Genomic DNA, 26,110 nt, shown 5'->3' on the forward strand with positions numbered 1-26,110 from the left:
TTCTTTTCTCATTCCGATCGAATTTGATCGTTTAAAATATTATACACATTTCGCAAAACTTCTTGCATAATTTAGTCCACTTTAGCATTCGGAAAACGGGACACACTTTCCGTTTCAGCGAATGAAGTTTTTTTTATTGGAAAACTTTGTGATTCCCAATACTTGGATGACTTCGTCTGAATTGCTCTGAAATTATGGTCTTCTAGAAGTGCCCATTGTTTATTTTATGGTTTGTAAAGTTTTCTATTTTACATTATATTGTTATAGGGTAATAAGTTACCCTATAAGCTCTTGCTATAGTTTCATTATAAGTCTTGTAAATTTTAATAGGCTAGGTATCATAATTATATCGACTCATGCATGATAATATCAAATGCAATAAAAATGATAAAAATAAAAAAAATAAATAACAATTTTACAGTTTTTGTACTTTATTCATTTTAAACATTTAGACAGTCAAATTTCTTTTAATTAAGTACTCAATATAATACCTGAAGTAAAAAAGAGAAATAAACAAAAAACTTAATTTTATAAATATTTTTTTATCCTAATAAGTCACTTTTAAGTACCACGTTTCAAAGTTATCCATTAATACAATAACAAGTCACTGGTCACTACGCATTAATCATTTTTATTATCAATCCCACTTTATTCCTATAATACAGATCAAACAAAGGACACAAAATATCATCGTTACAGAGCTGAAACTTTTTGTATTTGATTTGAATTCAATGCAAAGTTATTTGGAAGACATCCAAGAAACTGTCAGCAAACCAAACAGTCTGATGGACAAACTTTTCGACTTAAGACCTACTTTAACTTTTTTTTGTTTGTCCAGCTAGTTCTTGAGTTCTATGAAATTTAGTGGAGAGTCTAAATGTATTAGGAAAATATTGACATTCAAAAATACAATAGCCAATAAAAGTTGGTAAATAAAGATTATTTCATTTTAGTTACTCTGAACGCCGAAATTTACTTATTTCAAATGGTTATTATTATTGTTTTTATCTGCCTCAAATAAAGCATCTACAATCTACATACATCAACAACATCACGTTATTATCTTCAAGATAATCTTTAAGTTTCAGGAAGCATGTATCTTTTAACAACGTAAGGATTTTATTTCAACTTTTGTTATGTTAGTCCTCTGGTGTTTACGCAGTTGTAACTTATAGTAGGTATGTAGGCGGCCAAAGTTACAGGATTTAAACCAGTTCTTGTTAATGAGAAAATACGCTGAGCGTTTCCGAGTTTTAGAAGTGCAAGTTAAAAGTAACCGTTGTTTGTCATTAAGTCCACAGTCATTAAGACAAATGCTCTCCTGGTTGGTACTAAAAATACTTTGTCATAAATTGAGACGTTCAATATAAACGCTCTACAATATACGCTTTGCTTAAGTAATCAGAAAATAAGATATATTACAGAATTTCAGTATCGAATTACGAAAATTTTATTTCAGAATGTTCGAGAATAATCTTCTTCAATTGATAGTCTGTAATAAAAGCGCTCAATTTATACCGTCTGTTGAGAATACTACGAGTTTAAAATGAACCAATTTATTACGAAAGCTGGAAACGGAATGAAAAAGTAATTATGGAACAGGTATGTTACCGAAAATCGTTGATTTAATTATTACGAAATAAAATGTTATGTTATTCCACTTTTGTTTATTTTTAGACTAGAGTAGATAATTTTTGAAACAAAAAAAAATCGCAGTCGGATGAAACCCATTAGAAAAGGAGGGGAATATGATGAAAATTAAAGTAAAAATAAATTACGGTCAATCCGAGTTCGGGAAGAGGGAGGGGGGAGGTTTTTAGAGAAAAAAATGGTTTCTCTTGATTCCGACAAAACTACAAGTCCTATGGAAAAAAGTTCAATTGCAAAGTTGTAGGTAATAAAAAGACCTACAACTTTTGTATTGACAATTTTTTCACATAACCTCAAAATTTAGGTGAAAAATTCAAAAAACCAAGTTTTTGGTTTTTTATTTTTATCTACTTCAAAATTTATTTTTTTTCTACGAAATTTGGTGGAAACTTGCTTTATTATGTCCCAAATACACTGTAATTTATTTGATTGAAAATATTTATTTTTTCGCCTTATTTTGAATTAATACCAAAAAAACAACCTAATTTTCAATCGAAAAGTCACCCGTCAAAATATCACCTTTTTTCAAAAACTTGGGGTGCCTTTTATTCATTGAAATCTCTACTTTCATATGGTGTAAAAAAAATAAACACCACCATAGTAAATGTTCTCAGGAAATGCATACAAACAGTCTGAAAATTAGCTTTTACTAAATCAGGCACACTTCTCGAACTACCTGAAATGTTTTTATCGACATCATTTTGCTTTTGAATATGCTGTAAAATATTAAACTTAGAACAGATAATTATTTTTCTTTTGAAATATTACCGAAAAGCCGATACAAGAGAAGATATAGAGTTCAAGAAGTGTGCCTGATTTAGTAAAAGCTCATTATCACACTGTTTGTATGCATTTCCTGAGAACATTTACTATAGTGGTGTTTATTTTTTTTTACACCATATAAAAGTAGAGATTTCAATTAATAAAAGGCACCCCAAGTTATTGAAAAAAACTGATATTTTGACGGGTGACTTTTCGATTGAAAATTAGGTTGTTTTTTTGGTATTAATTCAAAATAAGGCGAAAAAATAAATATTTTCAATCAAATAAATTACAGTGTATTTGGGACATAATAAAGTAAGTTTCCACAAAGTTTCGCAGAAAAAAAATAAATTTTGAAGTAGATAGAAATAAAAGACCAAAAACTTGGTTTTTTGAATTTTTCACCTAAATTTTTAGGTTATGTGAAAAAATTGTGAATACAAAAGTTGTAGAACTTGTAATTACCTACAACTTTGCCATTGAACTTTTTTCTATAGGACTTGTAGTTTTGTCGGAAATCAGGAGAAACCATTTTTTCCCCTAAAAAGCTCCCCCCTCCCACTTCCCGAACCCGGATTGACCGTAATTTATTTTTCCTTTTATTTTCATCATATTCCCCTCCTTTTCTAATGGGTTTCATCCGACTGCGATTTTTTTTATCTTTTCATTATTTTCAAAGGCTTCTACCCCAGTGTATTTGTGTTATTTGCTTTTTAATTTTATCCTGTTATCGTTGTTACAAGCACCTACACATATTAGTTGGTGAATTATTGTACATTTGTAATTTTTAGGTTAAGATTTATGTACACAAAGATGTATTTTACGAATTGCTTTATTCAATGATTTATACGTAGATAATAATATTAGTTGGTGTGTATTATATTATTCATGTTGTTTTATAGCTTCACCTCACAAGTAAAAATGCTTGAAAAGTAGCTAAGAGCTTGTATACGTAGTATATTATTATTAGTCTGTGCTAAGAGTCATTCACCATATTGATTTTTTATACAAAGTTCAGCTAAGATTTCACCAGTAATGTCAAACGAAATAAGAACAACCAGATCCTTTAATAACATAGTTCATCATGTAATGTTATACAAGGGTTGTTGGGCGAATGTAATGTTGGATCAAATTCAAAGGGTTTCGTATGTAGAGGTTCTATGGACCTGACCCACATTATAATATTATTAGCATCGATCACCGACGTTGTAGCATTTACAAGATTGGGAAGGGCAAATCTGCATTGACAACTTTAATACTAGTGATAGTTTCTGACTTCGTTCGAACTCGCCTTTTTGTTATTGCACATTATAATCACTTGTATATGAAGAAGAGAAGATAATTTTCAAATCTACACGCATTTTTGGTTTTATAATATTACTACCTGTGCCACACGGTTTTACCCCTATTACTTGACTTCTTTTGGTCGTAGCACAGATAATACTATAATAGTAGCGTGATGATAACATAGCCTTGCCCGATTAATAGGCTATTCAACACTGAAATAATTTCACAATCGGTTCCTGAGAGCGTTCAACCAAACAAACAAATTCTTCAGTTTTATTTTAATGTAAAATTTTATAATTAGTAAAAATTCAGACTACTATCTGGATAATATATCCTTAATATAATTAATAATAAAGAAGCAAGATATTACGATCATTTCCGAGGAAAGAAAATTATGATTGCGAAAATTGAGTAATTTTTTTGAATTAAATATGTATTAAGCAATGTATCAAAAAGGTTTTTGATACAATTACATCTACTTTACATGTCGTAGATTATGTTTGGATTCCAATCATTTGGGATTGGAAACATCTTCCTTATTTCGCATAATAAGAGAAAAAATAAAACACGTGTGTCTCAAAATATAAAAGGATTAAGAAATAACAAGCCATCATTATAATATTATTAGAAGTCAAAGATTATAAGTACCTGCTTTTGGAAGAGTTAAAAAAATATTCTGCTATTTAAGTATGATTTATATTCTCATAGAAACCATAACACTATATAATGTATAACATAATTATAAGATACATCGTTATAACTATATTATAGAAATAAAATAAACATTTAAATTGCATTTCTCTTTAACTTATGTGTCTACTTTAGAACATTACATATATTCAACTAAATAAAACCACCATAGTATTTTTCAATACATTAATTTTCTTCTAGTTAACAATACTAAAAGATACATCACTAGCGATGCCGCAAGCATTCTTTCCTCTCACTAAGTAGTAGAAACCGTTATCTCCCCAACTCTTCGACCATGAATTCTTGATAATCCAATACGGGGTTGCCTTCCCTGTAGTGTTATCGACTGAAATGAAAGGAAACAGAGAAAGACTAACGTATAGGTATTTAAAGATAATTTTAGATTCAAAGTATCCTATGTCGTTTTACAGCCTTCCACCTTTTATTTGCAAAAAATCACGTAGATCCGTCGTTCTATTGCAAATAAGTTGTGATAGAATTATAATTAAATATAGAGTAGTTAAAATAGAGTTACCAAAAGTATTGTATCCAACTATAAGAACGGCGTGATCCAAGTTCGAGGCGGGGCAGTCAGCGTCAGAGGGTTCGTCTATGAAATTCCCTTTATACTTTTCCATGGATGCTGAATTGATTGCTGTGAATATTAAATACTATTTAAAAGTGAGCATAACGCTTTTATTATTATTACCTATATGCCCAAAAATGGCACCTCTTAATATCATAAATAGAACGTATTGAATTATCTATACTAATATTATAAAGCTGAAGAGTTTGTTTCTTTGTTTGTTTGTTTGTTTGAACGCGCTAATCTCGGGAACTACTGGTCCGATTTGAAAAATTCTTTCGGTGTTAGATAGCCCATTTATCGAGGAAGGTTATAGGCTATATATCATCACGCTACAACCAACAGGGGTGGAGCCACGGGGGTGAAACCGCGCGGAGCAGCTAGTAAGTTATAACCATAATATTCCGCCAACTTAGGAAGTAAGTATATTATGTTATATCACAATTCGTTTCATTTAATTTTAATAACAAAAACAATGATTAATATATTAAATAAAAATAATTTTGATCTTCTATGTTAAACTGGGACTCTCTTGGGACCGAACACTAAAATATTGCTCATACAACAGCATGATAAATTACAGTTCAAACTGTCAGAGTTTTTAACCAAACATATACAGATTAAATCTAATAAAAAATGTTAATACATTTTCCTACTTTACATTTTTTAATGTACGAACAAAGTTTTTCAAAACATCACTATCACTACATAGTATAAAACAAAGTCGCATTCTCTGTCCCTATTTCCCTATGTCCCTATGTCCCTTTGTACGCTTAAATCTTTGAAACTACGCAACGGATTTTGATGCGGTTTTTTTTAATAGATAGAGTGATTCAAGAGGAAGGTTTATATGTATAATAACATCCATTAAATAGTGGAGAAGTACTGTTATTTTTGAGGTTTCTATTGTGATGTCGTAAATAATTACATTTTTTCCGCTTACATTGCAAACGCAGGCTGAACCCTACGAGTTTTATCAAAATAATGTACTAAGTATTGTACACATTGAAAAGGTCTACAGAAAAGTCCGCGATGGCATATGTCTATCTCTTATGGATAACCCACAATAACTTTTTTTTGTCATTTACTTTTTACGACAAATAATGGCTAATTTTCGAAGCGATTTTAACCAATACAGCATTAATCCTTAACCAATTAAATACCTTAAATACATTGTTCATTTAATATAGATCTATATGGCCCTTTACATCGTATGATTTAAGTGAATATTTTCGAAGATATTACAGATTTAAAAATTGCGGGACGTAGCGTTTGCGGCGGCACCGGCAGGCCGGGCCGCTATGTTTTTATATACAACGTAAAAAGTTTTTCTGTAGTGTATTTAGTATCAGCATTGCACCCAATTGCACCCGTGCGAAGCCGTGAAATTGCGATTATTTTTCTTAAGCTCAAAAATTTTCAACAAGTATTCGAACACTAGCATGCTATGGTTTCCTTTAAAATTATGGTTCTTGATCTTAATAAACAAATACCCTATATCTTGGCAATTACATACCAGCAGAAAGAGGTCCATATTTGTACAAATACTCCACCATAACACGTTCGTCTGGTTTCACCCTTCTAAACCCTATAACAGGCACAGGCTGAGGCTTGTTCTGCCAGCGACAGCCCTGTGGTCGACCCGCGTAGGGAAAGTAATCCTGGTCTTGGAGCACCCCGCCGAAGATTGCTACGATTTCACTGTTGGAGCAAGAAAGACCTTCACTATACGTGGAACATGATATTGTTAGATATAAGGTTCGAGTTATTGAATCATAAGGAAGTAGAGAAGGAAAAATAGCTTATGACCTTAGCAGAAAAGTGATTCTACATAATTGAGATAATCAGAAGAAAACATTCATGTATTAATATTTTGAAATATAATAGTAAGTAAATGTAGAGCTTAAGAAACTGTAGTTAATCTGAATAATTAAGAATCTTAACAGCTTAATTGTTTGGAGGTATTTTTTATTATTATGTTTAACAAGATGTAAAAAATTTCAGGATAAAAGTTCATACGTGTGAATTTAACTAGGTTTTAACTGTGTGGAACTACACACGCATGCTCACACACACACAGATTACGATAATGATTTTTTCTCTGTGTCATCAATTTATTTCACCAGAACGTTTTATAAATTTCCTGTGAAGAAGTCCAAAGAATAAATAATATTATCAATTGGTAAGCACTCACTGGACCTAGTTAAGATCTCGTTGGGAGTTCGCGAGAAACGCAGTGGCAAGAAGTTTATACTGTAATATTTAACTTTACTACTATTGCGAACTGCACAACATGAATTATATTGCGAAGTTCAATGAACCTTGCTATTTATTTTCTATCTTGCTGGTCTACGGTTCGCAGAATTCAGATTTTAATCAAAGACATTCGCTGGAAGTATATAATCTTACCTGCGATGCCCAATGGAAATTTCTAATAATGTGATATTATCCGCAATAGATTTCTTCATATTAAAATAAGTACTTATAAATGAAATAATATAAATGAAATAATATAAATGAAATAATATGAAATAATATAAAAGTAAACATATTATGCGAATCGTAATTAACTATGATACTAGACAATGAAACATACCGTATGTAAATGTAAAAATGAAGGAAAATACAAATAAAATACGTACGAATCTGGTTTCTTAGTAAGATAGATATTTATTTCCCAAATCAAATATAGATATAAAAATCACATTGTTCGAAACATAAGAATTTAATCCGTTCTAATACGTATTTCACTTAGATAAAGTTAAAAACTTACGCAAACGCTTTCAACACAGTGGTACTCTGACAGCCGACTCTGCCCACTTCGCAGTCAATCAAGAATTGTTCAGAGAGTGACACCTCCTTGCCCAGATATATCTTTATATGGCTCTCGATGTTGGCTAAAACAATTTGTATAGAAATAATTGAGACATTAATTATAGCAGAAGATAAGATAGGTGATACAAATTGAAGAAACTGTTTTTTAATACTGCTAAGATTTAAGAAACTAGCTTTCCGTCAGCGGCTTCGTCAGGGAATATTCTATATCACTAGGCCTTAATTTTAAACATGAAAACATATAATAAATTCGCTCCGTTTCGATGTGAAAGAAAGACAATCATACACGTCATATCCCATTAATAAGTCAGGATAATAACAACTTCTAAACATAACAATGGAAGATGTCATGAATACTGTGGTTTACCTAAATCAGCATAATAGATCGAAGCCAAAGGCTATCAATTATTATAATGACTCGAAGGTAGCTTTAGATTTCATTCTATAAAGAAGTTAAAATTATTACATGAAAGTGAAAATAAATTAATATGAAATGTAAAATATATGTACGGAAATATGAAGTGCTTGTATTAAATTCTTTATCCGAAATCAAATTAAGAACAGCTTAACGAATTATGAAAATAATAATTAAACATTTCTCTGATATTTCCTGTACAATTAAGTATATCAAATAATGAAGTATATCGTCGTCATATTAATAATTTAACTTCAGCTTGTTGGAGTCCTCTACTTGAGTTGCAATATTGGCGTTTCTGGGAAAATTGGGATTGACATTGCGCTACATTTAATGCAATTTGAACCCAACAGTCTACTTATAATAAAATATAAGTTCGCATGACCCGGCTTAACTGGCATGACACTGGCCTCGTATTCATACAAAAGAAATGTACTTTTAATTTCCTTTCTTCTTTCTCTGTAACTAAACTATTGTATTTAAAACGGGTTGGCGTTACGCCAAGAACATTCAAAGTGGCATTACCGACGGCGCTGAACGCCCAGCATGCGCCGCAAGCTCCCTGATCTTTAACCGGCGAAACACAGCCTTTTTCCCTCCAATCAAAGTAAAGCGGCGATGGACCATTGTTTATTGGCTTGAGCACAACATCGCTCGCATTGTAAAGTTCCAGTTCATTTCCGACTCGTTTCTTTATGAAGTAGCAATGCACATAATTAAAGAAAAATACAGTTACTATCAGCCCGTGAACACGCATTCTGAACAAATAATTTTCGTTGCGAAAACGCGCTTTTAAAACGAGCCTTCCGGAATCCGAGCTACGTCGATGTTTTACATCGGTTTTATTGCAATTTTTATTTAAGTGCCGCTGTCTCGCGAGTTTGACATAGCACTCGTAATAAATGGACAATTTTTTAAGTGGAACGCAGTAAATAACTTTGATGTATGAATGTGGATGGTTTTGATTATGTTGTTAATATATTGAGATCGGAGTGAGATTTGTCGCTTTCGAAAAACGGTAATAAAGCGATGTATGCGCTCAATCAAATTAATTATGCTGATAAATTAAGTAAATGCGAATGAAATGTTTACGTTACTATTAGTAAATCTGAAATCGGATGGCATGTTCAATCCGCGTAATTGACATATTTTGGTAAAACATCGCCTAACTGCATGAATTATTTATACATATTTTAAACTGTCCGTAAAATTATTCAGTACCATGAAATATTGAATAGCTTTCAATAATATTTCAATTTAACTTCAATAAAATACACTTGACTTTCGAATATTATTTTAGTAACTTTGTACTTGATGTTGAATCTGGAAAGCCAAAGATGAACAGACATAATATCTTTTATAATATACCTTATGGAAAAATCTAAAATAAGCATAAGAAAATAAAAATAGATTAAAATAGCTTTTAGTTTCTTATTCAATACATAACAATAAGATTAATTCGAATATATCGGCAATTTTGCTTCACACAACGATGAAAATATAATCAGCTTCCTTAAGCGGATTCCATGTTAGAAAAAATATAGCGTGACCTGATTTTAGCCATTTTTGAAACGAAAATCTCTTGGTTTTTCGTAGTTGTTTTGCTGACATCTGTTCAACACAACTACCGTGCTAATTGGACGCCGAAAATTTCAATACGGGCACCGTCTAAATAATTAATTTTTAACTGATATAATGAAATAAAGTATGGTAATGGCATAAATTAATGGAGGGAAAGTTCAAGCCTAACAATCAAATATTTTAGGAAAATCCATCGCCCTTTCAAATTATGATTTTTTTTTAATTGACTCAGGAATTGTTTTCAGGAATTCAGTGTTTATTGCTATTCTAGGAAAAGAGCCACATTTTAATTATACGAAGTTTTATAATTACAAAAGGGATAACTTGGATATTTCGATATTTGTACAATATTTTGATGCAATAATTCAAGACAAAAATATTTGCGTTCTCGTCTCGGATTAAAACAGGGTGCTTCTTGTTATTGTTGAACCCGACAATCCGGAGTAAGCCACTTCTTAAACCATAATAACACTACTTAGACGACTTAACAAAGTAATAATACTGCACAGAGAAGGCGCAGTAAATCTAGTTTGTGGCTTATATTTATAAATAGATGAATTTTATTGCGTTTTCAACATTTTTCATGGATGCTCTGCTTCCATTGGTCGTGATTGGACTACGTATCCAACAAAAAATAATTATAGAATTAAAGAAATGATAATTATTGTACTGAAAGTAAAACAAATGAATCAACTTTATATTATTATATCATGTTAACAAGCAAATAAAGAATTATAGAATGATGTTAAATTGATATGATTTTAAAGAACAATTAGCCGGCTCTTCTCTATAGAAGTCGTAAACCGTAAATTATTATTTCGAAACAGCAGTTCCTGAAACCAGCTTCACAGCTACACTTCAGTTTTTTAATATTATTATACAGTGTGTTCTTTAATGGTACATTAATTAAAACAAACATAGGTGTAATGGTACGAATTGCTCCACGAGATCGTATCAGTCTCAGCGGCTATCTTAGAAATGTTCAAGTTTTAATTGATCAATTTAACTTGAACTACTCTCATTTGCACTGCCCCTAGGGTTGCCACAAATAACTTTGTTAACGTTATACGCCGCAGGGCCATTGCTACGCTCTTACGATTAATATTGTATTGTTTTTCTTTGGATTGTGTATTTGTTTGATAACGGGTTTAGACTGGATTGAGATTAGGAATCGTACATTGAGGATATTGTTCTTAGGGGATGTGTAAAGAAAATTAAACCATTTTTTCGTATGTTTGTTGTATTAGATTAAGAGGAAATTTAGAAGAGATGATATTATGATAGGTACGGTCGCAGACGGTAAGGATATTACAGTTTTTAAAAATTACATGTAAACTAGAAGATCAACGAAATATGTAAATACGAAAAAAAGTTTTAGATCCATTTTATCAAAATTGTTTAGAGTTATGAAAATAAAAAAGTAGCATTAATTCAAAATAATTTCCTCTTACTCCTGAAACCTTACTTTACACGTTCACGAATGCCATAGCCTACTAGATTACAAACACATACCTAAAGAGGCTAATTCTAAACGTGCTAATTTAATATTGCCAATATATTCCTTAGCGTAATAGTCGCCTCAAAGGAAGCACATTACAGCCAATGTGTATTAATAAACGTAGATTAATTTCCGACATATTGTCCAGACGTTTCTGAGAGTTAATTAAAAGATAAGAGGTTGGTAGCGACATTTGTGTAATCTTTTATTTTCTGTTTATCTTGTTATGAATTGGAAAGTTCTAGTATTATATTTAGAAGAATACAATTGTTAACATGGTTTTTACAATAATGGGATTATAATGGGATAAAGGTTTGGAATACAATAGGTGACTTGTTTATGTACAAAAGTAAATTTGTAAAGGAAGGTATACTCACATTTATATTATAAATCTTACGTGTTCATATTCTTTATATGGGTGTAGTTTCTTTCACAAATTTTATTTTTGTAAGATTGGCTCTTTTTAATGCTTTTTCGTATTTGATCTAAATAGAGATAACATTGTAATGTAGTGTTTTGAAGTTGAATATACTTATAGTTATTGATAACAGAAAATTCATTTAATGTAGTGTGAATTTAAGAGTCAATACGTATTACATACTATGTATGTAAATTTTTAGTAAAGGATACCTCAAAAGAGTAGGATTATATAAATAATATAGGACGAGTAATATTCGATATTCCTAGAAATTGAAAATTGAATCGTGATGTTAATTAACTCCACGATTTTCGTTTCAGCTACATTATATTTAAATATTATGTTTTGATAGTATTCAATAAATTGTATAGATTATTCAATAATTAATATTCTACAAGGAAAATATTTATTTTGACATAAAATGAATAGTTATGATATCTAGTTAACAAAATTTGTGTCAGCCCTAGCCCCTAACTTCGAATAATGTATATTTGAAATAATTATTTGTTGTTATAATTATTTATTGCGGGTACTTATTAAAAATAAAAAGAATATTTGACTATCCGGAATGAATTGTTAAAGTAAAATTTCAATACAATACTGATTAACTAAATTGTGGCAACCCTAGCTGCCCATACGTTCAATAGCCCTTGAAAGCCCCTAAGGGAATTACCTGTTATTATTGCTATGAAGTTAATACTCGACCAAATGTCTCAGTAATTGTAATCCCAGAACATAGAGAATACTCTGTGGCTTTCGATGGATGTAATTTATTTAAGCTGTGGCCTTTAATGGTTATAGAATTTGGTATTAGCACAGATAATGTAATAGTATAGGTATTAGTATAGATAATAATCTGTACTATGAATAATATAAACGGATGACGTAGTTATTTAAAACTAAGAAATATGTAAAAGCTAAAATTAAAACCTAAAAATTACTTTGGCGTTTCTTTTACTTTCATATACTTTTTTTATTGTTTAGTTCTTACATTTATTACATAACTGCCAATAATCAATTATATTATACATAATAATTCATTCAAGTAATATGAACATGATCTGTACAGACTATAGAATGAACATCATTATTAAATACGAAAACATTTTCATTTAAATATTTGCCACATTTAATATAAACATTAAACACCTAGATACAATATAATCAAGTAATGGTATTTTAACAAAACGTTTAAAGCATTTAAAAATTATGTATATTTTTATTACCTTTTGCACATGACGCTCTACACTCACACACGTATTTGTACAAGTGTGCGTGTTGAAAATATACACAATGCCAATTCAAACGTTTTCAAGTACATTATTTTTTTATACACATTTGTTGGTACTACGTAGGTATGTGACTTTAAAATTTTCGCGAATTTGAGTGTGCTCTACACAATATGCATCTAAAGAGCACTTCGTACGAAGTACTAATATAATATATTCTTCTTATCTAATGTGATATTTTAAAATCGGATCAGCTGATTTCACGCATTTTTTGTATTTTAATTTTATAGAGGATTTCATAGGGATTTTCATTAATTGTATATTAATTATTCATCCCGTAAAGATCTATGAGATAACAAGCTTCGACAGATTTACGTTCGGAGTAAATTTCCTTTCATATAATAACTCGATTCATACGCTTCTAAGCACTTCTATAATATGTAATATTATAATTGAGCTAAGCATAATATTATATAGGAGTCTATACAAGGGTTAAATTAATTATAAACCATTTAGAGTTAACGAACGACCTACTCGCACTGTATGTGCATCCCCTGTTGCTGTGACCATGAATTTATTAAAATATAATACACATTTTAATTTAATTTAAATAAATATGAAAATAAGCAAGGTGTAGCATTGGCTAACATAGTTCACATAATATATTATAATAATTGAAGAAAGGAGACATATTATTAAATATCAACGTTAACTATTGACAACGTATTATTGAAAATAATAACTGTAAAAACTTGTTTTTTAGCTGTAAGTAATTTTAAGGTTTTCCTGATTGTACAACTAATAAAGTGTTAAATAAATAAATAAAATATATTGCGATTATTCATTATAACACAAAAACAAAAAACACAAGTAACAAAACATGCCTGATAAACTTACTGATACTTCTTAGTCTACAGAATTAGTAAAGATTGTGGCGAACGATAAAACTCTTTTTAAAAATCGCCTCACATCTTCCGATAACGAACTACATTTTGCAACTCTATCTTAGCTTAATAATTCGTAAAAACGCAAATTGGCTGTCCCAAATGAAGCATAAAGCATGCACACACAATCCAGCTCAAATGAAGTGCACGCTAAAATAAAATGGGTCGAGTATGGGCATTGTTTGTGTTAATAACCCGATTGGACGAGCTTCACGTGTTTCTAGTATAGCAATTTATAAGGTAACTGTTATTTTAGATGCAGACTGTTATATTTAAGAACTGATTAGAGAAGTAAGTGCAGTTACTCAGGTATATATGGCAATTTATAAGGTAACTGTTATTTTAGATCAGACTGTTATTTTAAGAACTGCAGATTAGAGAAGTAAGCTCGGTATTGTTAATGTTAATAGCTTGATTGGAAGCGTAAACGTTACGTGAAGGTTTGGAGAAGTACGTTGTTACTCTAGGCATGTATTTAAATTTATAAGGTAGGTTATTTTAGATGCAGACTGTTATATTTTTATTTAAGAAGGAAGCCCTCGTAAATTTTTTCCTCATTCATCTCGACAATGGGTTAATAACCCGATTGAACAAGCTTCACGTCATCACGTGTTTCTAGTATCGCATTTTATAAGGTAACTGTTATTTAAGATCAGACTGTTAAATTTAAGAACTGATTGGAGAAGTAAGCCTTGCTACTCTAGCTATGTATGCCAATTTATAAGGTAACTGTTATGTTTAGCTGCTGACTGTTATATTTAAGAACAAGCTCACGTAGGACTCTAGATAGCGGGTTACGACACTGGTATATTTCTAACTAGCCGCTCCGCGCGGTTTCACCCCCGTGGCTCCTCTCCTGTTGGTCATAGCGTGATGATATATAGCCTATAGCCTACCTCGATAAATGAGCTATCTAACACCGAAAGAATTTTTTAAATCGGACCAGTAGTTCCCGAGATTAGCGCGTTCAAACAAACAAACAAACACACAAACAAACAAACTCTTCAGCTTTATAATATTAGTATAGATAATACATCCTCGTAAGTTTTTCGCAATTCCTCGCGATAATACAGAGTAATCTAGTAGTACTTTAGTAATAACACAAACCATTAAGAATAGATTTTTACAATTTACATTACATTTGCTGCGTTAAAATATAGTCCGGTAATTTTTGAATTGGATTTAATCATGCGTAGCTTTTGTAAAGCTTTGTGTTTTGTATTGCTTCTACTTTTTCAGGGTTTCGAGTATTATTCCCAAAATAAAAATATGCCTGCAAAGAGTTTTCCGAGAAAATATTTGTATAGGTAGCCGATGTATGGACGATATATGAAAAATGTGAAAATGCAGGTAAATTTCCCTATGTTTTAAGTAACTTTGTTTTCATTGCTCATTTTAAAGCACTCAACGTTATTACCTATGCATGAAAATATCGATATGGTAAGTCTCTGATATTAAATGGTCTTGTGATGAGCTCGAAATTTGGATGCAAATTGCGATTTAATATTTTTATGATTATGGTATTTAAATTTTTTGTTGTATTGCAGATTTTTTTTAATTCTTGTTAATGTTCTAATGTATTCTTCATTGCAGGTGTAGAGGGTCTGAATGAAAGAAAGATCACTTTAAAAAATGGCTGAGTCTATTAAATACAGTTACTGTACGAACAATATAATTATTAATACGGGTACTGGACAAACAATTTATTATCATTCGTACAGAAGTCGTACGAATAATTTTATTTTATCAATTTTTTATTTCTATTTTTTCCCAAAACAAATTTTAGGACTCTCAAACTAACCATGAATGCATTAATACATCCACAATTAATAAATATACACTGAAAAGAACCCACGGATGAAGATTTATAACAGTAATAATGAAACCCCATTAATATTCCCTTTTATTCGTGAAAATTATACTTTAAAAATCTCTTTGAAAGCTAATGAATGTTAAACGTGTTGCATTTACAAAGCCTTGTTCTTATAATTATTATAACAGGATCTTGCCCTCATCAACGCTCCGCTTTTGTTTAGAAATCTCTTGTATTTTTTAGTCGAGAAAAGTGAGATAATTTTTCTATGTAATGGTAGACGTGGATGTAACTGGACAGTTTGATCATAGGTAAAGTTATGAACTAAGTACTAGGTTTCCGCCCGCGGCTTCGCCCGCGCAGTCAAAGAAAAACCCGCATAGTTCCCGTTCCCCCATGGGAAAAAATCCCATCCCATAAATCCCATGATTTCCCGGATTGCGTTATTTTCCCGGGATAAAAAGTAGCCTATGTCCTTTCTCGGGTATCAAATCAAATCTCCATACCAAATTTCATGAAAATTGGTTCAGTAGTTTAGGCGTGATTGAGTAACAGACAGACAGACAGAGTTACTTTCGCATTTATAATATTAGTATGGATTAAGAATGAAGTGTTTTTGATAATAATACTTTTTGTTCAGATTATTTTTCGCTTAAAAATTGGAGTGACTTAACTGGGAGATCAATTCGATTTTATCTTGATCAATTTAGTAAAATAACATGTTAAAATATCGCTGGCGTTTGTATCTATCTTTAAAGTAATAAAGTGCATATGCAATGGCAGTCTCATCGCTTTATAGCGATTTCTTCCAGACATCCAATGGTGTAACCGTGTATTATGTTGAACGTAAGTTAATCAAGGATTATATTGAATATTGAATATATGTAACAATTACATTCTGTAAAGTCATCAGTCAGTCAATTTGAGTCATCTATTAACGAATACATTACGTAGGTGTTCGAGCTAAGATGGGATCTCGTTAGATAATAGGTGGAGTAATGTGAGCTTTGGAGGTTGGACCCACGGAGTAAGTATACATTTAGATTATATATTTTTATATTAAGTTTCACTTTTCGATTTGTACATCCAGTATACCAATAAATGTTTCATCAACAAAAAATATTTGAAAAGTATTTTCATGGAGTTCTCTTCTATGTACACACTATCTATCTCTACACTAAAATTGAGCAAAATTCGTTCGATCGCTATGGAACTAACAAACAAAACGAAAAGGTATACAAACACTTTCACAAGCATAGCATGAACAGAACACATCTGCGAATCTATACTTAATAATATAAAGCTGAAAAGTTTGTTTGTTGGTTTGTTTGAACGCGCTAATCTCAAAAACTACTGATCCGATTTGAAAAATTCTTTCGGTATTAGATAGCCCATTTATCGAGGAAAGCTATAGGCTATATATCATCACGCTAAGAACAACAGGAGCGGAGCAATACGGGTGAAAACGCGAGGCACAGCTAGTTTACAATAATATTACTAAGGATATAATCAACCACTATAACCACGGTGCACGTGACTATCATACGAGTTACTCCCACTTATAAATCAATCCCTTATGCAATATCCAAAGTCCATTTCATCCCATCTCTAGAGATTCAAGTCACCATTGAAGACGGAATAATTACCTTGGTGCGTCGGTTTAATAAAAACTTGTGGCAAAGTTTAAAGAAACAATAGTTTTTATTCGCGAAATGAGAATAAAGATGGCTCGAACTTTTGTGCTCTGCGGTTATTTTCTGATATTGTTTACGGATAGTTGTCAGAAGTTGTACGTTAGAATGTTCTTCACTTGAATTATTGGCGGAAAATATTTTTTGCTGTGTAAGACGTTCTGTATAGCAGAAACTATTGTTAATGTTTTATCAAGGTCTAAGTGGGTAAAATATATTTGTTATAAATGATATGGCAGCTAGAGTTTTTCAAACCAAAGGTTCTTGAAGCATTAAAAGAAAAATTTCATTAAACTTGCATGCTTGCAAATTAAATGCGTTAAATTTTGATAATTGAGTCCTGCAAACAAAATAATGGGATTTTTTTTATTCTTCTTGCTCCAAAAGAAAGAAATAGAATCATAAAATAGTTCAAATCTTATTTTTCTACCCGTTTCTAACTATACGCCTATAGAAGGTCAGTATAAAACAAAACTCCAACTAAATGTCCCCCATTACTACAGATCCGTCGTATAAGTTGTCGCTAAACTAAAGATGTATAATAATCCTTTATAAACTAGATTTATGTGAGATCGTTTGTGACTGAGCTCATACTTCCTCATACATCACAACTAACTTCTCAGAAGTTACTTCTGTAATATAAAATTCTCGAAGCTTCTACAGTCACGCTCTGCGAGATAAAAAGATTCGAAGCAATGCAGTGTTCGCAGTTATGTCACTTGTTTTTAAATGAGTTTTCACTATTCGAATGTACTCGTTAATTTTTTGCATTTTCAGTACAATTTCAGATTATTTTCTTATGTTTTTTTGAGAATATACGGTAAAGAATCATTGAAGAAAAATTGTAAGCCGCGCATCGAAGGAATGCCACCTGGAAAGGAAATCGATAAAGGTGATACCCAGCGGAGACCAGTGGAAATCAAACCATGAAAGATTGTAAAAGTAATGTGAGAAGAAAATCAAGTGGAATTTTGTTAAATAATTACGATGTAAAAAGGAAACAGTTTATTGGATACAGATAATTTTGAAGACACAAGAAATATCGTAATAAAATATACCATACAAGATAATAATATATCCTATATTTGGAATTACCAAGTCCCAATTTGCATATTAATGGGACGATTATCCAGCTATTATTCTCATCATCATAATCCATCTTAAAGCTAGGTCTTTGAGAACTTTGTTGTGAAATGATTGGCGTAATTATAAGTCTTTGAGTAAATTGTGTGCGTCTTAGTGCACCTCAGCACTTCTCACAAAGTCAAAGTTCTTCATAGTTCAGACCTTGAGCTCTAGCGTCTAACCCTATTTTACGTTGCTTTCATATTATACTATTTATAGTTTCTTATTTTATTTACAGAGCTCTAGAAGATCAGTTATCAAAGCATAAATATATCTTAAGCGTATTAAAATACCACTTATTTATATTTATGAATGGCTGATTCAACGGAAGAAAATTGAAGACATGATTTAAGGTGATTTAAAAATTCGTATTTACATTCTGTTATAAAAATTATATTAAGATTTAAACTGGGTAAAATATTGTTAAAATTTATATTTTTAGACTTAAATAAAATACTGTAAAAATAACAAACTCCATTGAATTCCTTCGCATTGTGTACATTATTATTATGCTAGAAATTGCCTCAAGCCCTACCTCTTGTCTTATTCACCTTGAGGCTTGAACCCATAGAAAAAGTCTATTTTCCTGAAAGGCAACTTAAATATTTTACACCGCCTTAGTTTCCACTCTGGCTTCATGTATACTTTAGTATTATAATCTTTACTTTCACTCGACTTAAGGGTTTTCATGTAGTTTTCAGTAAATGCATTACTGAATTTTACTTTTACTAAACTTTCAGGGCTTTGCCAGTTTGCGAAAGAAGGCAAAATAACAAGGTATAGGTACTAGGATAATTATGTTTTAATATTTGATATTTAAAAAGAAATGAAGGAGAGCATGGTCTCATTAGAGAATAACGTCGATTCGAATTTTGAAATAATGAGGTATGTTGACTATAGGATAAAGATTTTTAATGTATTTAATTGCTATATTATGTATTATGTAATTGTAATACCTCTTGATTGTTTACGCTGCTGGTACTTCGAGTGAAATAAAATCTGTTTGTATTTTGTAATTTAATGGAAGCATTATAAAATCGGCCATGTATTATCGTAATTAATGACAAAATTTTGATGCCTTATTTCTTCTTTAAAATCTAATGAGGTAGCTATACATCTATACCTACTGCGTTGAGGGAAACAAGTATTTAGTAATTCAATGTTCTATTGGTTTATTTATTTATTTAAAACTAGAATTAGCATCGTATGGTTAGTGCCTAGTGATCAATCCGTTGTCAAAGTGTATCAATTGAACTTATATTAAAATTGAATTTACTATTATCTGAGTACAATGAGTATGTAGAAGTTAAGGCTCATTTAAATTACCATCTAAATATAACCTACAGGCTACAATTATCCAATCATCTTTGACCCTAATCACAATGAACATAAGGTCGATAATAGCAAAACTAATCACACTCTGAAATGTGGAAGCTCTTACGATTGTCATTAAACGTGGAACTCTAGGGGATTACATAAACTATTGAAGGACCTGGACTCTGATACTGTTTGCGAACGTATTGGAATGGGAATCTCGTAATTGCATACAATGTGGAAAGTAGTAATTGCGGGCAACTGTTTTATGGGGTACAAGGCTAGTATTTTTATAGTGTTTACAATTTATCATTCTTCTATAAGGAGGAATAAGCGACGATCGATTTTAATACCCTTATAGGAGGCCCGTGTCCCAGTAGTGGGAACGTGTATGGGCTGATGATGATGATAATGATTTTAATAGAACTATGAAATTTAATATCTTTGAGTAAGTTTAACCTAATTGAAGGTAAAATATTAAAACATTATATATTCAGGCATTGTAATTTAAGGATTCAATAGAGGTATTCCAGATATAATTCAATAAATGAATAAGTAACTAATAAGTTCTATTAAGATTGATTATTAAAACATAACAGTACAATGCATTATTGATTTAACAAAGAGCGCATAATATACTAGATGTTTCAAGCGAAACGCAAATTCATCGTGTCACAGTTTAAAGCATTATAAAAGAAAACATTTCTTATCAGAACGTCTCTTTCAATTTACAAAAGTTTAAATCTATAAAACTGTAATTAAACATCCTATATAAATGTTCCTTCTTAGAACTCCGGTTGAAATATGTCACGTTATTGAGTGCTTTCAACCTGATTTATGACACGCTCTGTGCATTTGCGCCATCTAGTTCAATATATAATCTGCGGACTGGGCTTACTACCGATAGTATCGAGATCTGATTCAATCGAGTTTGATTCGATTTAACACTCATTTTATACTCTTTATACTCTTTTATACTCTTTTTGTTCAAAATGAAACTAATCTCGGCCGTTTGTTCGATGATACTTACTATTCAATCTGGAAAACTCGAATTGTTTGCAAAGTAAGAATTCAGGATCGAGGAATTAAAATTATCACCATGCTAAGACTAATAGGCTCAGAGTAATGCGGGTAAAACCGCGGGGCATACAGTCGATAATAAAATCAAGCTCGAATATCGGTGGTAAGGCTCATGAACCCATTCCTAACATTATCGTCACTTGAAACTTATTCAACGGATCTGGCCATTGAAATATACCGCGGCTGTAAGACCCTTCTATTCAATGTTCTGTTGGGTCTTTAATAGCATTATGTTGTACAGGTCAACTTAGTTGGGACAAACTTCAAGTTAATAGTACAGGAGATGAACATTTTTTTACCATTTTCTGTTTAAAGTAATAATAATTATGATATCTTCAGAATACCAACATTAAAACATTTTTCTCGTGAAAAGGTGTTTGGCCTTGTTGAGTATATTAGGAAAATCTTATGGATTCGCGTCATTAACTTGCTAATATTCTAAATTTTAATACAAATATTTTCCAAAAAAATGATTAAGGAAGTTATAACAGGGCCTTGATCGAAATAAGGATAACGCCTTGGTTTTAGAAGATTGGTTGATGATATTATAAAATTCGCATAAAAATCTTTATAAAAATAGCTACACGCAGGATGGAGAAAAAAGGAGGCAGCAGAGAACTTTAACAATTAATATAAACTAGAAAATTTAATATTAAATTAATGTTATAATGAAGAAAAGAGGACTCACTAACTTTTCATATTATTATGTATTTTTCAATCATTGCGATAGTAAACAAATAATTAAGATTTTAATTATCATTTGTATTTCTTTATTTTAACTTCCTTTGCATCTCTAGCCAGAAAGATTACTAAATTGTACCTAAGTATACTGATCTCACACACTCATCACACCGAATCTCAATGAAATATTACTTAATACAAAGAAATTATAATAAACAAGCTTATGCGAGAAAGAATTAAGATCCCAAGTGCAAACTAAACTAAAATACACATAAAGGGGAGACGGGACCTCATATAGTTTAGAAAGTAACTATTGCAGTTCTTATTCAGACATATTTACTTTTGCTGTGGGAATTTTGCAAATAATCAATTTCTTAAACTTACTTAGTTAGTACGTTTGATCATTTAAAAGTTGTGATTAAATATTTCATACACCATTATGGACAATTCTAAATTTTATGCAATACCGTAAGAATTTTTCAAATCGGACCAGCAGTTCCTGAGATTAGGGCGTTCAAACAAACAAACAAACTCTTCAGCTTTATAATATTAGTATAGATTATTATCAATATATTTTTCCTTTAACCGGCACAATTACCGCTAGTAGGTATACCAATGAAAATAATTTAATGATAAAAAACCTCAAAACTTCAGTTAAATAAATTACTATACACACTGCGTATCAAAATAGGCGTGATGCCAAAACGGCCTCTGCATAGCATTCATTACTGGAGCAGTTTTACCTTAATTTTATTCTGCACAAGTTTATACACATGGTTTTGCTTTCCTAGTAAAAAAACTTAAGAGGTGTCAAGGTACTAGGATGCAACGAAGTTCTAAGAGACAGAGAGAAAGACAGACAGAGAAACAGACAAGGCAGATATAGTAAAAAGTGTCGTTACAAATTTTTGTCTTAATTCCGTTTAGCCCCCTTTCGGAACTTCGTTCCAGATTTACGATATTTTTAAATATCAGAAAATCTTTATAAATTTAGAAAATTTCAGACGATGCTCTAATACGGAAAGCAACAAAATCGTTGGTGAAATTTTAAATTTGATATTTCCGGATTCCAATCCCCGGTTAAAATTTATACTAAGCTTTGATTGCGTTGCGCACTGAAGAGCTAGTTAATCAGGGTTTTAGTCGGATATCGTAGAACTAGAGTGCATAATGAATGAATATTTTATTGTGCATAAACGTGATGAAATATTCATTCATTGATAGTTATATTTTATGCATGTTTTAAAATTTAAATGGATTAAAATATTTTTTATGAATGGTATAAATGCACAGATTTTTTTTCCGCTACATAAGTATCACGTAGACTTGTATTTCCTTACCTACAGGTTGCGTTGAAGAAATATTTTTACAAATTAAATATTGTTTTAATTAATTACACTGTAATAGATTTAGAATTGTTGCACAATAAAGCATTATGGACAAAAAAGTATAGTTATTGTTTATGACAAGCCATACAATTAAGTGCACAGTGTACACGATATTATAATATGATACTGTGTAATTATTGATCAATTATGCCGTAGTAGTTATTCATCAGCAGCTCTCGTTCTAGCATAAGCTCCTTTCGCTAGCTATAGCGTTTCTAATTTTGTTAGAAACTGTATACCAGCTAAAAGACTTCTTGTTATTTCTAATGTAATTTGTAGTTGGACTTAATTCGGAATATTTTCATAAAATTCGGTTTACATTCCGTACAAGTCGGTATTTGAACTAAGTTATAATATTTATTATACGTAATTTATATTGTATGATAATTTTATGTTTATTTTTGTACAAACAAGACCATAACCATAAAATAATGTAACAAAAAAGGCTTCATTTGTACAAAATATCGGTCTTATTGCTAAACAAAATAAATCTAAATCTCGCAAAGAAAAGAAAATATAAGATGTTCAATGTTCATGGATTAGCAACCAAAATCTAATGTGTTATAGATATAGATACATTCATCCTTATATTCTCAACTAGCTTTCCGCCCTCGGCTTCGCCCGCTTTGTCTAAAACCTATTAAATAAGTAATAACTACCAAAATCTTCCTACCTTCCTGGAGAACCAATCTATCTATTAAATAAAACTTGCATCAAAATCCGTTGCGTAGTTTTAAAGATTTAAGCATACCTACATAGGGACAGAAAAAGCGACTTCGTTTTATAACTTTTATACTATGTAGTGATGATACAATCCACTTTGTACTAGGAGAATATATTAATTAATTGCTAATAAAATTCTTACAAAATATTTCATTGAATCTTACTTAAATTAATTAAACTGAATTCCAATGTATTGAACAATTTCTTTGCATATTATACAGTAGATACAGATACAGAAACCTCTCCTACTTCTTTTCAATTATTATTGAAATAAGTAAATTTGTGTTCTTTAGAATATAAATATACTAGTTTTTGTCTTGTTATCGTTAGTGTACGGAAGCACCTTTGAAAATATTTTGTAAAATAAATGTATTTGGTACAGGAAATAAGTGGGCTAAGGAAGAAAGACCAAAACAAGTCGAATTAAATTTCCTTCATCGTAATAGGGATGTGAAAGAGAATATGTTATCGAAATCGATAAAATAATAGGTACTAGTTATATCATTATTTTTAATTTGATTTGAAGAATGGTTTTTTGTAAAAAATGTATATCGTTATTTTTTTTATAAGATAAGTAACTGTATTTAATTAAACAAGTTCGTACAGCGCTTATTTCCAGATATTTCAGTTGTGTACAACAACCTTTTCATGTTTAAAAGATGACGTAGAGAACAACTAAAAATATTATAAAAAGCATTAAAATACAATATATGTTATTTACATTAAAAATAAATGTAACTTATACATATCGATATCATAACAGCACATAATAATTGTATAGTTATTTTGTCACGTATAAAAAGTGACAGTAATTTTCAAAATAAATTGGATATTTTTCGTATATAACTTACTAGTATAAACATTTTTAAAATTTATATACCTACTAGGTATCTTAAAAGAAAACCTTAACTTTGAATTTGATTATGCTTTCTAAGAAAAACTATAATTTTAACCACGTTTAAAACCGCCAGCCATTCAAAAAACATTCAACATAACATTCTTAAAAATACTTAAAATACACAGTAAAATTAAAATTTGACTTCTTCTTAAAGTATTGTGACCGAATTGCATTAAAATTAACTGTGATGATGAGAGTTAGAAAAAAGTTGTAATCGTGAAGTTTTCTGCCCTCCGACTTCCTTGTAAGTTTTAATACTGTTTCGGTCAAAACTGGGCTCTATAATTCAATCAATTTTAATTTTTAAACGCACAAAAATAACACATAATTCAATTCTTAACACGACCTCATTTATTCATTCAACTACACTATAGAAGCGTTTTTGAATAGACGAAATACATTATAAAATTAACTAAAATTAAAGCGCTATTACTATCCTTTTTGCCAGTCAATAAAAACGATCACACTGCAAATGTTCTAACAAAAATATTGATGCATTCAGTTTAAAATAAATATACACCAATAACATTATTTATGGACACTCGATAAGATAAATATCTATACAGAGGAAGAGGCGTTGCTAGAAGTCTGCTCGTTTTGGAAACACTCCAAGCGGAGGTTAGGGAGGGATGATTTTAAACAAACAAGCGTATTTTATTCAGTCGCGTTAAAATGTTGAAAGGTTAGTTGGGCATTAGTGGAATTCTTTTTGGGAGTTATTTAAAATAGTAGTGCACTTTTTTAATGCATTTTATCAGTAGGTTTAGTAGGTATGAAGGTATACGAGCTTTTATTGCATCATATTATACGATGGACTTTTATAGTTCATTATGAACAATTATCTAAAATATTAAATGAAGAAATTACCGAAAGTAAAAAAAAAAATCACTCTCAGAGAGTTTCTAACACTTAACAAGAAATCTAATAAATATTATAAAGGCGAAAGTTTGTAAGGATGTATGGATGTATGGATGTATGGATGTTTGTTACTTTTTCACGTAAAAACTACTGAACCGATTACAATGAAATTTAGCACACATATAGAGGGTAACTTGGATTAACACATAGGATAGTTTTTATCCTGGAAATCCCACGGGAACGGGAACTATGCGGGTTTTCCTTTGCAAACGCGGGCGAAGCCGCGGGCGGAAATCTAGTTAGTAATATTTCGATAATATTTAGAAACATCGCTATTACTGGACTTGTCCAAAGCGACATAAATATTATACAATTTCAATAGTATATACTTACTTATATTTAGGAACTTTTCTACGAAACAAATAATTCGATTGTGACACACGTTGTTAATATTTTACTTGCTTACATTTTCGGTACAAGTAAACTATGCGGGCTTTACTATTTTAAGTATGTAAGTTGAAAATCACATAATTTTCGATTTATTTTAAAAATTATTTTACACTAGCGGTCCGCCCCGGCTTCGCCCGTGGTACATACATATTTCGTAATAAAAGGTAGCCTATGTTCTTTCTCAGGGTCTAAAG

The 26,110-nt window shown here is 30.8% G+C and overlaps 1 protein-coding gene and 1 long non-coding RNA gene across 2 annotated transcripts in view; both read right to left on the reverse strand.

Annotated features, from left to right (window-relative positions):
- Window positions 1–26,110, reverse strand: part of LOC149908636 (uncharacterized) — a 306,382-nt gene that overhangs the window by 31,363 nt on the left and 248,909 nt on the right. The gene's annotated exons all lie outside the window — the stretch shown is intronic.
- LOC149908638 (procathepsin L-like) lies at window positions 4,587–8,982 on the reverse strand. The gene is made up of 5 exons (XM_090101642.1): window positions 8,751–8,982; window positions 7,749–7,872; window positions 6,492–6,676; window positions 4,925–5,044; window positions 4,587–4,735 (listed from the first exon to the last, which is right to left on the reverse strand). The coding sequence occupies exons 1-5, from the start codon at window positions 8,980–8,982 to the stop codon at window positions 4,587–4,589; spliced, it is 810 nt and encodes a 269-aa protein (XP_089957768.1).

The sequence above is a fragment of the Colias eurytheme genome, chromosome 5 (genome assembly GCF_061535395.1).
Source record: "Colias eurytheme isolate Ceu_HAF_F1 chromosome 5, ilColEury1 Martin Lab GWU primary, whole genome shotgun sequence".
NCBI classification, from domain to species: Eukaryota; Metazoa; Arthropoda; class Insecta; order Lepidoptera; family Pieridae; genus Colias; species Colias eurytheme.

Coding starts and splice junctions, on each gene's coding strand:
- LOC149908638 (XM_090101642.1), bottom strand. CDS start 8,982: ATGCGTGTTCACGGGCTGATAGTAACTGTATTTTTCTTTAATTATGTG. Junction 6,677..7,748: donor ACTGTGTTGAAAGCGTTTGC/GTAAGTTTTTAA, acceptor TTGCTCCAACAG/TGAAATCGTAGCAATCTTCG. Junction 5,045..6,491: donor ATATGGACCTCTTTCTGCTG/GTATGTAATTGC, acceptor TAATATTCACAG/CAATCAATTCAGCATCCATG.